Source organism: Peromyscus maniculatus, chromosome 4 (assembly GCF_049852395.1).
Source record: "Peromyscus maniculatus bairdii isolate BWxNUB_F1_BW_parent chromosome 4, HU_Pman_BW_mat_3.1, whole genome shotgun sequence".
Taxonomy (NCBI): Eukaryota; Metazoa; Chordata; class Mammalia; order Rodentia; family Cricetidae; genus Peromyscus; species Peromyscus maniculatus.
In genome coordinates, this window is record NC_134855.1 from 19,549,669 (window position 1) to 19,565,730 (window position 16,062).

General features: G+C 35.0%; 1 protein-coding gene across 1 annotated transcript in view; it reads right to left on the minus strand.

The window, feature by feature from the left end:
• Window positions 1-16,062, minus strand: part of Lrp1b (LDL receptor related protein 1B) — a 1,955,528-nt gene that overhangs the window by 218,047 nt on the left and 1,721,419 nt on the right. The window contains exons 61-63 of the mRNA XM_042275227.2: window positions 14,473-14,661; window positions 13,540-13,688; window positions 4,429-4,522 (exon numbers count right to left, since the gene is read on the minus strand). Of these exons, the coding sequence (XP_042131161.1) occupies window positions 4,429-4,522; window positions 13,540-13,688; window positions 14,473-14,661 (432 nt within the window). The remainder of the gene's footprint in view (window positions 1-4,428; window positions 4,523-13,539; window positions 13,689-14,472; window positions 14,662-16,062) is intronic.

A 16,062-nucleotide genomic window follows, 5' to 3' on the forward strand; every position in this document is an offset into this window, starting at 1 on the left:
TCGAACTCACGGAGATTCGCCTGGCTCTGCCTCCCGAGTGCTGGGATTAAAGGCGTGCGCCAGAGATATATTCTGTATTAGGTGCTCAGTAGATCTATCAGTGCAGACTTTTATTTATAAAAATTATAGCCCCTCACATGACCAACAGTATGGCCATTCAAAAATAGGGGAACTAAGAGTTGTTGATATTACCAATTCAGCCAAAGAGGTTCCATTTTCCAGAGGTAGACACCATGTTCTGACCCAGACCTAACTCTGAAACTGTCACACAATTCATATTACTCACAATGAAGCACTATTTTTGGACTGATTCCCATGGGTTATTAATTACTGACTGCTAGCTTAATAATAGCCTCTTTATTAGCTCAAGTTGGGGAATAAAACATAATTGAAGTTTTACACTTGATTCAGGAAACATATTATATTCTTAATTACAGTATCGCTGAAATTTTTAAATTCTCTACAAAGTAAATCTTAATGTATATTTTACTTCCTTAAAAAATTCCAAAATATTTTCACCTATAAGAGTTTGTTAGCTGCATTTGATGTTGGACTGCAAGATACATACATATTCCAATTTTGTTTCCTGTCAGTTCATGCATAATTTTCTTTACTAATACTTTTGTTATATAAACATCCCTCCCAAGAAAAGGGTTACAGTGATTAAATGAATGTTTAAGAAATAACTTGGGGAGCTCAAGAGATAGCTCAGAGGTTAAGGGTGTGGGTGCTCCTCCAGAGGACCTTTCTTCAGTTATCAGCAGTCTCACAGCAGCTCACAACCATCTCTTGCTCCAGGGGATCCAACTTCCAATTTTGGCTACCACAGACATTTCATGCATGTGGAATACAAACACACGTGCAGGGAAAACACCCATACACATTAAATAAAAATGAATAAGTCTTTAAAAAGTTGATTAAAAAAAGAAAAGAAAACTTGGAAGCTACTGTGATGTTAATATGTGTCTTTGGAATGATTTGAGTGTGTTAGAAAATTGTACCAAATGTAATTTGAACTTACAGTGACAGAATTCCTGATCATTGTGTTCATACAAATATCACTTTGTAAGATTTCATATGTGTGATACTTGGATCAGGCCTTTTTAGAGCATCATATTGAATGTAATTTCAACTTGCAATGACAGAGAATTCCTGATCTCTGTGTTTATACAAATAGCACTCAGTACATTTTCAAATGTGTGATACTTGGATCAGGCTTTCTTGCCTTCTTAGATGAAGTTGTAGGCAGTCAGTATATACAAATTGTGATGCTGCAACTACTCAAACACAAACAAGAACAGGGGAGATGGCTCAGCAGTTAAGAGCACTGGCTGCTCTTCCACAAGTGCTAGGATCAATTCTCAGCATCCATGTGGTGGCCCTCAACTCTTCGCAACTCCAGTTCTAATGGATACAACGCCCTCTTCTGGTCTCCATAGGCATTGAACACATGTTGTACACATGGAAGCAAAACACTCATACATATAAAATTTCAAAATAAAATATTTATAAATTATCTAAACCCTTCACAGTTTTATATATGCCACTTTTAAAACACCATGGCTCTGAAAGTGCTGTCACTAGATATTTAAGGATTTAATCTATCAACTGCAAGTAAACATGTATATGCTAATAATCACAAAAATGTTATTGGAAAATCACGACAAACTACTGCTAAAACAGATAATGAAATGTTTCTATGAAGATGGATGAGAAACTGATCTCCAAATCATAAGTAACAGGAAAAAATATTAGACAAGGTCTTAACATCAAACTAAAATGATTTTTCAAAGAAAATGAATCAATCACAGTAGGAGCGACAACCTATGAAAAGGGAGAAATGTTTCAAAAATATATATCCTAATTATGGATTGCTACACTAAATGCATGACAAAATCAACTCCAACATAAACTAATAAATTAGAAAATTTTAAGAATGGGCTAAATGCTTAAAATAAAAATAGGATAAAAGACATTACTAATTTCAAAATTAATGAATATTAAAACCATAATGAGCCATCAGCTCAAATCTATCAAAATAAGTATTATTTTTAAAGGACAAAGTTTGCCAAATATTGTCCAAATGTGGAGAAAGAGACCGTACACTATTGACAGCAATACAAATTAGTTAATAGCACAGGAATTTATGGGAAGCTCCTTTAAAAGTGAAATAGAACTACCATGTATATGTACATGTTCAAAGGAAATGAAATCAGCATGTTGGAAATTTGTTGCCACACTGGTATTTGCTGCAGTTACTTATGGTGGCACAGTAAAGCATCACCTTAGGTGTACATAGATAGATGAACAAGGACATGTCACAGGAAAACACTGAGCTATCATTCAGGCTTAAATAAGGAGGAAATCTCATTTGTGATAATTTGCATGAATCTAGAAAGCATCAATCATGCCAAATGGTCCAGGTATAGAAAGAGGAAATACTGTTTCATGGCTTATATATATATTTATATAAAGTTTTAGAACAAAAAAGAAACTCATGAAAATGGACAGTAAAATAATAGTTACTAGAGGCTGTGGAGTGGAAGATTGGGGAGATATTGGCCACCAGATATGAAAATTCAATTATACAAGAAAAATAAGTTCCAAAGATCAATTACATATCATAACAGCTATGTTTTTAACACCATATTCCATACTTGATGATTACTGAGAAAGATTCTACATGCTACATGTTCTTAATACAAAATAAATAATGAGCACATAAGGTAATATATATGTTAAATGGCTTAAATTAACTATTTAATATATGCACAAATATATTAGAACATATATATGCCATCACTATATATATAAATTTAATTTTTAATTAAAATAAAATATGCAAATACTAATATTTAACCAGGATAAGGACCATACACCAGCAATGTGTCTTCTCTGAATTGTTCAAATGAACATAAGCACTTGACAATATGTATTCTGAAAGTATGCAATTGGTAGAAACTCTCATTAACTCTGCAGTTAACTCTTTCCATCAGTGTATTACAACATATTTCAAAATTACAAATAGAATTCAGAAGTTGCAAATCCTTAAGAGAAAAATCGTTGTGATTCTGACTTTGCTGTAGGTCTTTAAGTTGGTGTTTCCCTTAACAACGGTGGCTCTGATCAGTAAAAGTCATCTTGATAGAACATTAACAGGCACATGCCAGTATTTTTAAATATACAAAGACAAATGGTATTTACTTTATTCACCACATCATGGGAAAACTTCTTTTATTGTGGAGAAAACAATTTTCTTATAACAAATTAGTCTTAGTAAGTGTTCATCATCATCCATCTGTACCAGTCCTGCTTTTGGCATATGTTCTAATTCAAAAACTTTTATAAAGAATAATTTGATCATAATTTTATACCTATTGTTCATGAGTCCTTCTCTTCATGAATTGTCTGCTACAGTGAAAATAAAATCTGTCAACGATGTTTAAAAAAATCAAACACAAAAAGATTAGAAAAGGAATGGTTTTTCATTTGATTTCTCATCAAAGTGGTGGCTTATTGATTTCCACGTAAAAAGAGAATGTGTGAAACAACTTCCAGAGTATGAGGTTGGTAGTGGAAAGGAAGATGCAACACAGTTCATTTAAGTAACAATCTGAAAATGTGAAGCAGCTTTATAATTGGTGCTAGAAAGTTCTTCAGAAGTAAATAACTGCCGTTCACTTAGATGGTACTGTCTCTTCAGTGTAAGCCTTAGGATCTTATACTCGGTTGTCAAGGCCAATCAAGGCCAACTCATGGATCAGTTGTCAGAGCCAAGTCAGGGCAACTATGCACTGAGACACTGAAGGAATTATCAGGATTGACTGCAAGCATCTTCAACTTGACAAGGAAGGATTGGAATGACCTATGGAGTGAACTATAGCAGGATTTTCAGGAAGTCTTCTGATTGCCCATCACCACCTAAGTTAGCAATGATTGCTAACCTAGAGCTCTAACCGCAGTTGTCATAGTCAGTAACCATTTTATAGTAGCTGCTAAGGGCAAATTAAATCAAGTTAGCATAAATAAAAATTAGCATTAAAAAGTCTGACTCCTCAAGGAGTTTCAAGATTTTAACACTGACATAAAAGATACAAGTTTCTATCCATTATATAGAAAGGAATTTCTATATCTTGCTGATTTGTATTTCAAATTTGGTGAATACATTAAGTCAAAAATCACAGCAATTACTATACTACTGATTACTGTAAAGCAAAGGTTTTGTTCAGAAAAAAATAATCAGTCAACAGAGACAAAACCAAGACATTGCAACCATTTTCTTTATAATTTTTATAAGAAGTGAGATAAAATTTTTCTAAGTTAAAAATGGAAATGTTTGAAAAATGCTTTAGCATAAACCTAGATGATTTCTACAAGTCTGGAATGTAAAGAACTCTGAAGTCTAAACCCAATGTTCAGAATACTCACGACAGTCTTCAGGTTCATCAGATCCATCACCACAGTCATCCACAGTGTCACATTTCCACCAGAAAGGGATGCATTTATCAGTTTTGCATTGAAACTTTAAAAGAAAAAGGTGCAAGAAGAATGTTGATAACCATAACACATGAACAATGGGTATTCATGCAGAACATGATGCAGCATCTCCAACTCTCTCACCGTAATTATGAACATGCATGGTTGTAGAGCTTCCATGATGAGGGATGGGTGTACAAACTTCAACATGGTCCTCCAGGAAATTTCACTGCTCAGAACACCCTGACGACTTCAGTGTCCACAACCAGACTCATGCATTTCCATGTAGTCTGAAGGGCCGTTTTAATGGCAACAGGACACCTACCTAAGTTGTCGCTACAGAGACTGCATGGCCTTAAAAGCTTCAAACATTTACCTGAACCCATATACATAATGTCTGTCAAACACTATTCAAGGTAAAAAAGGACCAGCTCTATCAGAAACAGATATAAACCTGAATAAGGTAAATTTGAATTAATTGAAGAGAGAATTACATTTTCATAAGAATCTTGGAGACTTCAGTGAAATTCAGGTCAGCTCTTATTCTCTCATTCTTTAGATGCTGTAGGCCAACTTGGAGGATTCCTTCCAGGTGTACAGTCACAGTTCCTCAGTGTCATGAATGTTCTCCAATCAATCAATCAATCAATCAATCAATCAATCAAACAAACAAACAAAAAACCTACCTGTCAGCAGAATTTGAAGCTTCCCACATAAATATTGTTGACTACTGTCTTTATTTTCATTGATTGGAATTATTTAAAAACATATGCACTAGAAAATAGCAGGCTTGAATGTGCTCAGAAACAATCATCCCTATATGAAAATTTCTTACTATAGCTTGTTATTGGAGCAACTAATACATGCTAAATGTTTTAAATGTACATCATTGCTGTGGATATTGCTCTATATAAATAAAACACTGATGGCCAGTGACCAGGCAGGAAGTAGGTTGCCAGACAGGAAGTAGGTGGGACAAGGAGAGAGGAGAATTCTGGGAAGCAGAAGGCTGAGGGGGGAGACACTGCAGCTACCACCAGGACAAGCAGCATGTAAAGACTCTGGTAAGCCACCAGCCACGTGGCAAGGTATAGATTTATAAAAATGGGTTAATTTAAGATAAAAGAACAGTTAGCAAGAAGCTTGCCACGGCCATACAGTTTATAAGTGATATAAGTGTCTGAGTGATTATTTTATAAGTGGATTGTGGGACTTCGGGGCTTGGGGAACCTGGAGAGAAGCCCTCCAGCAACACATCATTTTGGAAAAAAAGGAAAGGGAATTCAAAGTAATGTTTTCAAAGATGTAAAAATAAAGCTGTAATACTCTCTTTGCTAGTTTTATCTTATTGGCCTATTTATTCACTTATTGCTTTGTATTTATTTGAAGCAGGAACAGACTCAGAGACCTGAACCCTTGAACTCATGGTAATATTTTAAAGTGCTAAGATCACAGATATGACCAAATAATAAAAATTAAAAAGAAACACGGAAGAAATTTACATTATAAAATTTAATATAATTCAAAATTCTAGTCACTTAAAGCTCCAATGAAAGATGTCATTTATTTTTAAATCCTTCCCTTTAAAATATCAAAGTAGCCATGAGAAAAGTAGGTTGGGGCAGAAGTTGTTCAACCATACCTTTTTTTTTTTTTTGTATTAACAAGGTTAGAGAAAATTGACTTAGGAAAACAGCCTGTTGGCATTGTTTCACAGCAATGTTGACTTACAAGGCTACTTGGCATATAAGTCATTAGTAGAGAAGAGCTTTAGGAAGTTATAGCATAATATTTGAATGAGGAAGGAGATTTGAGCCTCAATTGAACCAGTACGTCAGAGTACAAAACTGTTTATTCATTTGTTTTTTTTTCCTTTTTGTGTGTTTGTTTGTGTTGAGATACAGTCTCATTTAGTACAGGATCTCATCAAACTTGGGACATAGCAGAGGATGACCTTGAACTCCTGTTCCTCTAGCCTCACTTCCCATATGTGAGATTCTAGGTATATATCTCTGTTTCACAGGTTTATGTGGCACTAGGAGTTCATCCACACGTAAGTCAAACACTACCCACTGAGTACTCCATGCCCCAAACAGTTTCTACGGTCAGCTTCACTCTGTACAGTTATGCACAGTGACCCAAAGTTCAAGTTGAACCTTAGTGACCTCTGGCAATGTGTTAGTAGTTAATGTTACTAATATTTAAATACAAAATATTTAATCTTACTAATATTTGAGTATAAAAATTAAAGAAAAATTTCTGAAGAGAGAGTACAAATGTCTGAAGTAGTTGGCATCAAATCACTAAATGTAAGCAGTTAATAAATATACAATCATTGTTATTGATTAAAGTATATTCTTCACTAGTTCTTATTTTATTTATTACTCTTGCTTTATTTAATTAATTAATTTGCTTGTTTATTTTTGAGGCAAGTTATCACTATATAGCTCTGGCTGTCCTGGAACTTTACTACATAGACCAGACTGGCCTTTAACTCAAATAGGTCCACCTGCCTCTGCCTCCCACAAGCGGGGATTGAAGGTGTGGGTCACCACACCCAGATTCTTCTTTATTTTCTAAAGGAACTTATAATATTCATTCAGATTTAGAAACCTTAGGTGAATACATTACTAAAAGTTTTTTTCTTTCTGAAATGTCATACATTAATTCCCATGCAAAGGATTTGGCATGGAAAAACTGTAACATGAAAATATTGTTTTGGCTCAATTATCTTTAATAGACATGGATATTAAATCCATTTGTTCATTTAAAATGCAATTGCTTTAGTAAGAAAGCCTTTGTTGTTAGAATATGCTGAATGAGTCCAGATACCATAGAGCTGATTCTAGATAGAATTTTAAACACAAGTGTGAATTTTTCTTCTTGTAGTAATGTGAGAGGGAATAGAGATCATGAGCCTTAGGGGAAATTTCTCCTTTCAACTGATTTTCTATAATTTGCTTAGACTGTGGTCATGTCTGTTGTGGATTTTTATAAGTTACCAGAGGAGAAAAATATCTTTATAGGTAGTTGACTCTTTGGGGAGATGAGGCTAAATCTGAAAGCAATTACCCTGAACATTAAATATTTCTAGTCATTACAGTATATCAAAGCATATTGGTGAGAGGATTCCATGTCTTCTGAGTATCTTCAAAGTATTCCCAATTATGAGGGGGAAATTCCTAATACATACTTAAATTCACCAAATATATCTGATTTAAATAAACACCAACTGTTGCAATTATACATAATATGAAATTCTGCTCTCATTTCAATCTAAAAAGAACATAAAAGGGTTTTGAGTCAAAGAAACCATGATAAAGCACACTTATATTATCTGTTAACTATAACTAACATTTTATTATTAGGAGCTTTCTTCTATTTCAGGTCTCAGCTTCATTGATTTCACATTTAAATTCAGTTGCATTAAAGATAAAAACATAAAATACAGTAGCATTGAAAATAAAAATATAAAACAGCACTGTCCCATCCCTTGCCTGCCAGGTGGTAGCAGAGGCCAAGCTTGAGGAGCAGCCAAGTGACCTGGAGCTGATGCAGGTGCCTCCCCACCACACCCAAGTCTGAATGCTGGTCACACTCTCCTCACTGGAGCTGCAGCACGGTTGACTATACAGAGGAGTATGAATGTGATGTCATACAGGAAGATGAATTAACTATTCCAGCAGGAAAATCATCAGGAATGTGGGAAAAAACTACCGGGAGAAGAATTGTTAAAAGAAGTAGGGAGGAGAAGGGTGTGTTCTCTGATAATTTTGTCAAAGAAATGAAGGGAGAGCCAGAATCCAAGGATGACACTTTGCCCCTCAAGTGGGAAGGTGAGGAAATGTCGCAAGTCTTGAACAGCAGATGAGGCCTTAGAACATCTAACACAAGGAATTCAGTTGCATCCACAACTCTAAAACATTTAGACAACAGAGCTCCCTTTAACTACCTTTCACAGAGTGAGGATGAGCTGGTTATTTATGGCAGGTAACATTAGCAGATGGCATCCTGACTGGTAAATTGGGACCATTTCCCTCAAACAGTGAAAGAATTAGAGCTAACAGATGTTCTGAAAGGCATGGAACTCAGGATGATTCAGAAACTGATTGACTGAGCCTACCTCTCCTTATGTTCCCAGGAAATGGGAGTGAAATTGTTCCTGGATCAATTACATAGCCAAAGAAATCTAAGGTCTTGGATTTGGAGATATTATATTTTTATTATTTAAAACATTTATAACTTTAAATACATTTTAATCATATCCTCCCCCGACAGCAAGTCCTTCCCTCACTTCTCTTCTTCCCTACCTATCTAACTTTAAGTCCTTTCTAAAAAAAAAGAAAAATACAGCAATCCCATCAACCCAAGAAAACAAAATAAAAAATAAAACAATACCAAACATAAAAAAATATTGAAACTGTAGCCAAATAAAGGCACACACAAAATAACTTTGGAGTACATATCAACCAACTTCTCCTGAACATGAAACAGGTCACTCCTTTGGAAAAAAACTGTTTATTTCTCTCAGGAGGCATAAATGACAATTTGTTTGTTGTTGTCCAGTTGTTAATCTATATTATAGTGGCTATATTTTCATTCATTCATTTTCTTAAAATAAAATATAATAAGATGAAACAAAATTAAATGATAACAACAAATTCAACTTCATAAAAATTATAACATACATCTTGATGGACAATTTCATCAAATAAATTTTAGACTACAATTATTACTCACAATAATGAATACAAAAAAAATGCAATCCCTGGTACAGTGAACTATAACTAAACTGTGAAGAAATCCCACTTAAAAATAAGAGAAGTCATATTAAGATTGATGATTTATCCACTTATAATGGTTTACCTTAAACACTTCGAATGATCAGTTTTATGACTGGATTTAACCTTGATTTTGAATAAGTTCTCTGATTATGTTTTAATTCCAAAAGAATACATATTGGAATATTTTGGCTGTTTTACTTTTATAAAAATCATACCATTTGGGGAATATATTGTTGACATTCTGTTATAGAATATTATTTTAAGGTGTGTTACTTTTGTTTATGTTAGATTTGTTTAACTCTGTGAAGATGTGTTACTTTGCCTATCTAAAACACCTGATGGTCTAATAAAGAGCTGAATAGCCAATAGTGAGGCAGGAGAGAGAAATAGGTGGAGTTGGAAGCCAGAGAGGATAAATAGAGAAAGAAAAGAGATGGAGGAGTGCAGAAAGAAGTAGCCACAGAAGGAGGAGGATTCCAGGGACCAGCCACCCAGCTACACAATAATCCATGGAGTAAGATTAAAAGAAGTAAGAGAATGGAAAATGCCCAGAGGCAAAAGGTAGATGGGATAATTTAATTTAAGAAAAGCTGGCAAGAAACTAAGGCAAGCTAAGGCCAGGCAATCATAATTAAGAATAAGCCTCTGTGTGTGATTTATATGGAAGCTAAGTGGCAGGCCCCACAAAAGACCAAAAACAACCAACAACAATATCAATTACTAAATGATGACAAAACAAACCCCTTAACAGCATTCAATCGAAATTGGAATTTTTATTTTATTTTATTTTTCTGTGTATGTATATGGTTATATGTGTGTGCCTGTACACATAGATGCAAAGACAAATGTTGGGAGGATGAGCATGATTGTAATCAACCTAATCTGAAGAGGAAGGCCAAAGGTAAATTTTGTGTATTGTTTCTCAGGATGTCTTCCATCTTGATTTGAGACAGGATTTCTCTGTGGCCTGGAACCTCATCTGGTAGACAAGAATAAGTGGCTATGGATCCACCTGCTTCAACTTTCCCATCCCTGGGATTTCAAACCAAAGCCACAGTGGCTGTTAAATTTTTGCATATTGTGCCTCATGATGTTTTGGATGTGAACCCTGAGAGTCAAACTATGTCCCTCCTGCATGAAAGAAAAGCACTTTATTAAATGAGATATGTATGTAGCCCCTGAAAAATTCATTTTTTTTTATCAAAATGTTTAATGGTATGAGTCTCAACTCCTTAGGTTATTTGCTTCATTTAAATTTCAAACTCACCAAAAATTGTGTTCTTTTATTCAGTGTTTCCTCCAAAAGGGATACGACAGAGAGGTTCTGTTTTACACCACCAGGAAGGAATGTGGAGAGATAGCCTCAGGGACAGCATGGTGGATGACATTGGCTGTTTAGTTATTCTTGGAGTCAGGTAGACAAACTGATAACTTTTATTCATATGTGTGTGTGGGGGTATGTCCTATATGCATTCACATACACTAATCTCTCTCTCTCTCTCTCTCTCTCTCTCTCTCTCTCTCTCTCTCTCTCTCTCTCTCTCTCTCTCTCTCTCTCATTTGTTGTGCTTAGTATTCTCTTAAGTGTATAGTAAAGACGCCTGGACAGGTTTTCAGAATAGCAAGTGCTTTGGTTCACTGGCCTCAGAGTGGGAACTCATCATATGAACAATATTCTTGGGCTGACCAAAGTTTTATTTTGTTGATAAGATTTGGTTCACTGGCCTCAGAGTAGGAACTCATCATATGAACAATATTCTTGGGCTGACCAAAGTTTTATTTCGTTGATAAGATTTGGGGGATTGAATAAACAAATTTCCTTGTTCTCTTATAGTCCTTTGAAAGTTTCATTCCTTTTTCAGCAGTGGAAAGGCTGACATCTCATCACAATAGACATCATGTTTTAATTTGCTCTATTTTCTGTAGTGGGCTGAGGCACATGGCAAGCAAGCATCTGTCTCTCTGGCATTAGCCAGCAGGGAGCTCAGGGTCAAACCTCAACAGACTGATGCAAAGATCACTTGGGAGTGTTCTCCTGTGCCAGTGCTTTGGAGCCTACATGGGACTGGACTAAGCATGGTGAGACAGTTGTGAAGCTTGATTTGCTTGGGGACACTATTGGCGATAGGATCAGAATCCATCTCCGGTGCATGAGTGGACTTTTTGGAGTCCACTACCTATGATGGGACACCTCATGCAGCCTTGAGGCAGGAGAAAGGGCTTGGACTTGCCTCTACTGGATGTGCCTCCCAATGGGAGGCCTTGCGTTCTTATGAGTGGGAATGGGGGGGTGGGTTGGGAGGAAGAGGCTGGGGGGAGCGGGAGAAGGGAAGTGGGGGATCTTTGATTGGTGTGTAAAATGAATGAAAAAAATTCTTAATTAAAAAAAAAAAAGATTACTTGGGAGTAGAGGTCTCAGGATTCCCTCACAATAAGATGGAGGTTTGGAAACTCTAGACAATACTAATACAAATTTTATTTAAATTGAAAAAAATAATCTTTCCTTTAAATTCTACTGGTATGAATAATGTTGGTGATGTTGTATTACACATACATTCTGTTCAGTAAACAAAGTCTATGGCCTCTGCTTTGAGATCGACAGCACACACTCATCACGTGGCTTTAACCAAGTACATACACTCATGTGTTACAGCTTCAGTGATGGTGACCTGAACTTCCACTATTATGTCTGAAGAACTGTGTCCACTTAATTACCATAACAGTGTTCTGAAAGTGTTATTTCTGTTATTTGTACATACATCCCTTCCAAGACTCAATTTGAAAGGTAATTGTCACTTGATGTAGTGGATATCAGGTCAGGTGAGTACAGTTCCCTCCTGAATAATGAATGTTTCTCTCTCTGGCAGACCAGGTTTGGTATCTTGTGAGTAGCTACACTTTGTTTTTAAGTTTAACTTTTGTTTATTTTGGTTGTTTTACCTCCATATAAGTTTAAACAACTTTTACTGTAAAAATTGAAATTGTTACATATTTATGCTATACACTTAGTTATATCATAGCAACTTTGCTGTGTCTTTAAATGCCATGAAAATACAATCATTAAGGCATGTCTAGTGTGAAGGCATCATGAGTTCTTGTACTACATCTAGATTGCTTATCACTTGCCTTTACTAGCTGTAGCACTTTGCTATTAGATTCCAGAGCCACCAGAATTATGTAATAAATTTAGTTTCTTTATAAATTCACATATTTGTGGAATTCTGTTACATAGCATCAAAAGGTGGGTTAAGATATCTCAATTACAAGATGAGTAAAGTAAGGCACCAAAATTTTAGGGAGCAAACCCAGCTGATCCCATCAGAATGAAGCAGATCCAGGGACATAGCCACAGATTGTGTGCCATTCAGCCAATGCCCTTAATCTCTAAAACACTGACTTCCTGTGTAGTGAGTGCAACTCTGCCTTCAGAGGTGAGCTGAGCTAGCACTGGCTTCTGTTTCACACAAGCTCATTTGAAAATGAAACCTTTGGCAAGGATGTTCCCTTGAGTTGCCAAAAATGAGCAAATTCAAAGCATAGAATTAAATAAATAAATTTACTGGTTTCAAGAAATACTCACATCCTATTCAACAATTTGATCTCAAACCAAAAAAGATATTGGGTCTGGTGTAACAAAGCACAATTTTTAATGTCATATGACTACTTACAAAATCTAATGCAAAGTAATAAAATTAATTTCATACAATTAGTTAGCATTAAGTAGTTTTTTTTTCCTGGAATATCTTCACTGAGAATAAGCAAATGTTGAGGGGTGTTTTCACAAGTAAATTACTTTTATAATGGTTCTTTATTCAATTTACACTTTCTTTGTATTTGCAAGGTGTGCTGTTGAGGCAGGGTTAGTTATCTAGAAGATAACTCAATTATTTAAATGCTATCTTTACTACATCATTTTGTTATCACCATTCTTTTTTGATCTGTAAGGAATGTCCTCTGATCCCTCAGTTCAGCACACATAGGACTAGAGTCACAGTTCTCTGTGAATCTTGGTAAAATTGGTTTTCTTTTCCTTTTGTTCTCTTCCTGGCCGATACTTGTTCTCTAATGCCACAAATCTTATTTTAATGTTTGCATTTAATTGTTTTTCCCTGATTCTGTGACCATGTGTGTAGTGCCTAGAATGATCACAGATTTAACTGCAAATTACATAATAACAAAACAATGATTTAAATTATTTAAACACATAAGCAAACTCATGCCAAAACGTAATAACAGCATACACACACAACCCAGGAGATGATTCCAGAATTCAACTCACCTGACTGGCTGTGCAATTTGATAAACAAGTTCTATTATCAGCTGCAAGGTAGAAGTTGGTGGGGCATGCGCAGGTGTGGGTCTTCCCAGGGGCTAAAAGGCACAAATGGCTGCAGCCACCATTATTTACTGTGCAAAGGTGTTTGGAGACTACAGATGAGAAAAACACAGCAGAATAAAATTATCAAGACCAGTAAATGTGACGCGGCATTCGAGACTAAACTTTCAAGTATCATAATCATAGTTGAATAAACCTCTATTTGAAGATATAAAAATTATGAATATATCAAATAAATGCTATTCAATCTCTGATTTCACTAATTTTAAATGCTTTCCACAAAAACAAGTATGTTAGTTAAAAGTAATTGCTAATCAGAAAAGTAAACAGAGAATAGAAGCAATTGGGGTGAATAAATAAATAGTCTTAGAAATATAAATGTAAAATAAAGCAATGAAACAATGAGCCACAAGCATGAAATTTTGCCTTTTAGTACAGAAAGGCCATCAAAACTTCATTCCACAAGGTCTAGTAGAATCCTATAAAGCACACTGGATATTTGCAATTCTAAAATCCCAAACTATTGAAATAGAATTCTTTCTAGCCAGAGTTCTAAATATTAAGGACGTGTAGCTATACCGTAATGAACTATTCTAAGGATTTATTTTTTCTTCTCTGACTACATGCATTGCTACATCTCAGCTTAATATGATTTGAACAGATCAATAATTATTTATGCTATTGCTGAGCTTCTAATCAAACACTTCAATAGTAGCACATGATATGAACTGGCTTCATTATATAAAATAAAGCTAAATAATGGAATCTGATCATTCTTATCAAGAATGAAATTATACTTAAACTTGAAATAATAAGAGAATGAAATGTTGCTGGAAAATGCTGATGCATTATGGAAATTATGGAAAGAATAATTACCATCAGGTTGTCTATAAGAATGATACACCTGGATATCTGTGATGGCATGCCATGAGTTAATCAGTGAGAGTCTGTCTGCTCCCGAGGTTTTATGGACACGGCTGAGTGACTTGGTTTTCCCATCAGTCCAGTAGATGTAGTCTTCAAACAATGTTAGTGCAATCACCCCTGGAATATCTTGATTAGGGACTGTAATAGGAGATGGTAAGATTAATGTTCAGTCTTGGAAGACTGCCAGTTAAAATATTCAATATTACATGGGCTGACAGATACTACTGCTACAGAACTTCTTCTGAATAATTGCTGTGACAACCTGTCAGATTGGCAAGGATCTTTATTACTGGTTAAGAGAATGTAAGATTAGTCACCAGAGTTTACTATGCTCATATTCAGCTTGGTTTAACAAGTAGGAAGAAAATGAATGTGATCAAGCTCACCATTAGAAGAAGGCTGCTTTAGCAGAAACCAGTATCATCCAACATTTTAAACTTCAAGATATGAAATGTGTTTGTGTGTGTGTGTGTGTGTGTGTGTGTGTGTGTGTGTGTGTGTGTGTTGCCTGATCATCATCCAGTAGGTATTTACTTTCTTCTTAAAGCTAAGTTCATTTGATTAGTGTTCTGCCACATAAAATGATCACATAACAATTCAAAGATGAAATGTGTATACTAAGTGAAAACAGAGTGCCATGAAACTTCTATAAAGCAATTTAGTGTATTTAGGTCATTTTATTGTATTTATGTATTTTATGATTCCTTGTACTTGAAGATGGTCTAAGAGTGAAGGAAAAAAAAATTCAGATAACAACTTACTATGAATATAAAACTACTTTGCTGCTGACTAAAATTACCTTGTAATTATGACTTTCATCATAAGAGAGAATTTAAATATAAAGACTGTCTGACCATCATAGTGTGGATCTTTCATATGGGCCATACCAGAGTCCGGAGGGCAAATAAATATATAAATCTTTGTGCTGAACAGATTTCTCTTTTTGTGATTAGGGATTGTTTGGCATATGTTTGAATGCTTTTGTCCTAAAATATTTTGTAAATATTAATGATTTTTTTCTTTCTGCCAATTATTTCTCAAGGTGATCAAATGATCAAGTTCAGAAGAAGGAACCTTTTGGGACTGTACAGACATTTTAATAATTTTGGCCATTGATTTCTAAATGCTCTGAGAGAAAGTTGACTAATGCAGTGGGCACAACAGCTGAGCAATGCCTGCTCTTTCGTCTATTAGAGTTTAATGATTGAAAATTAAAGTTTGACATATTCAGTACCAACTGAAAAAATATCCAAGAGTCAATACAATTGATCATGTTTAGGGAAGTTTAAGGCCTCATTTTAAAGTGCAGGGTAAATTTGTGTTGTCAACAAAAAGCAGATATTGTACAACTCTATATATTGTGTTTAAAATAAATCATATGGAATCTGAGAATTCACCTTGATTCAGTCACAATGTGAAAAAGAAAAAAAAAAGAAAATGACAATAGTGAAATTAAGCATTATGCTGTTTAGTATCAGTAGTGAGGTATCTATCAATAAATGCACCTGGACAAACTACTGAAGAAAGCAGAATTTGAGA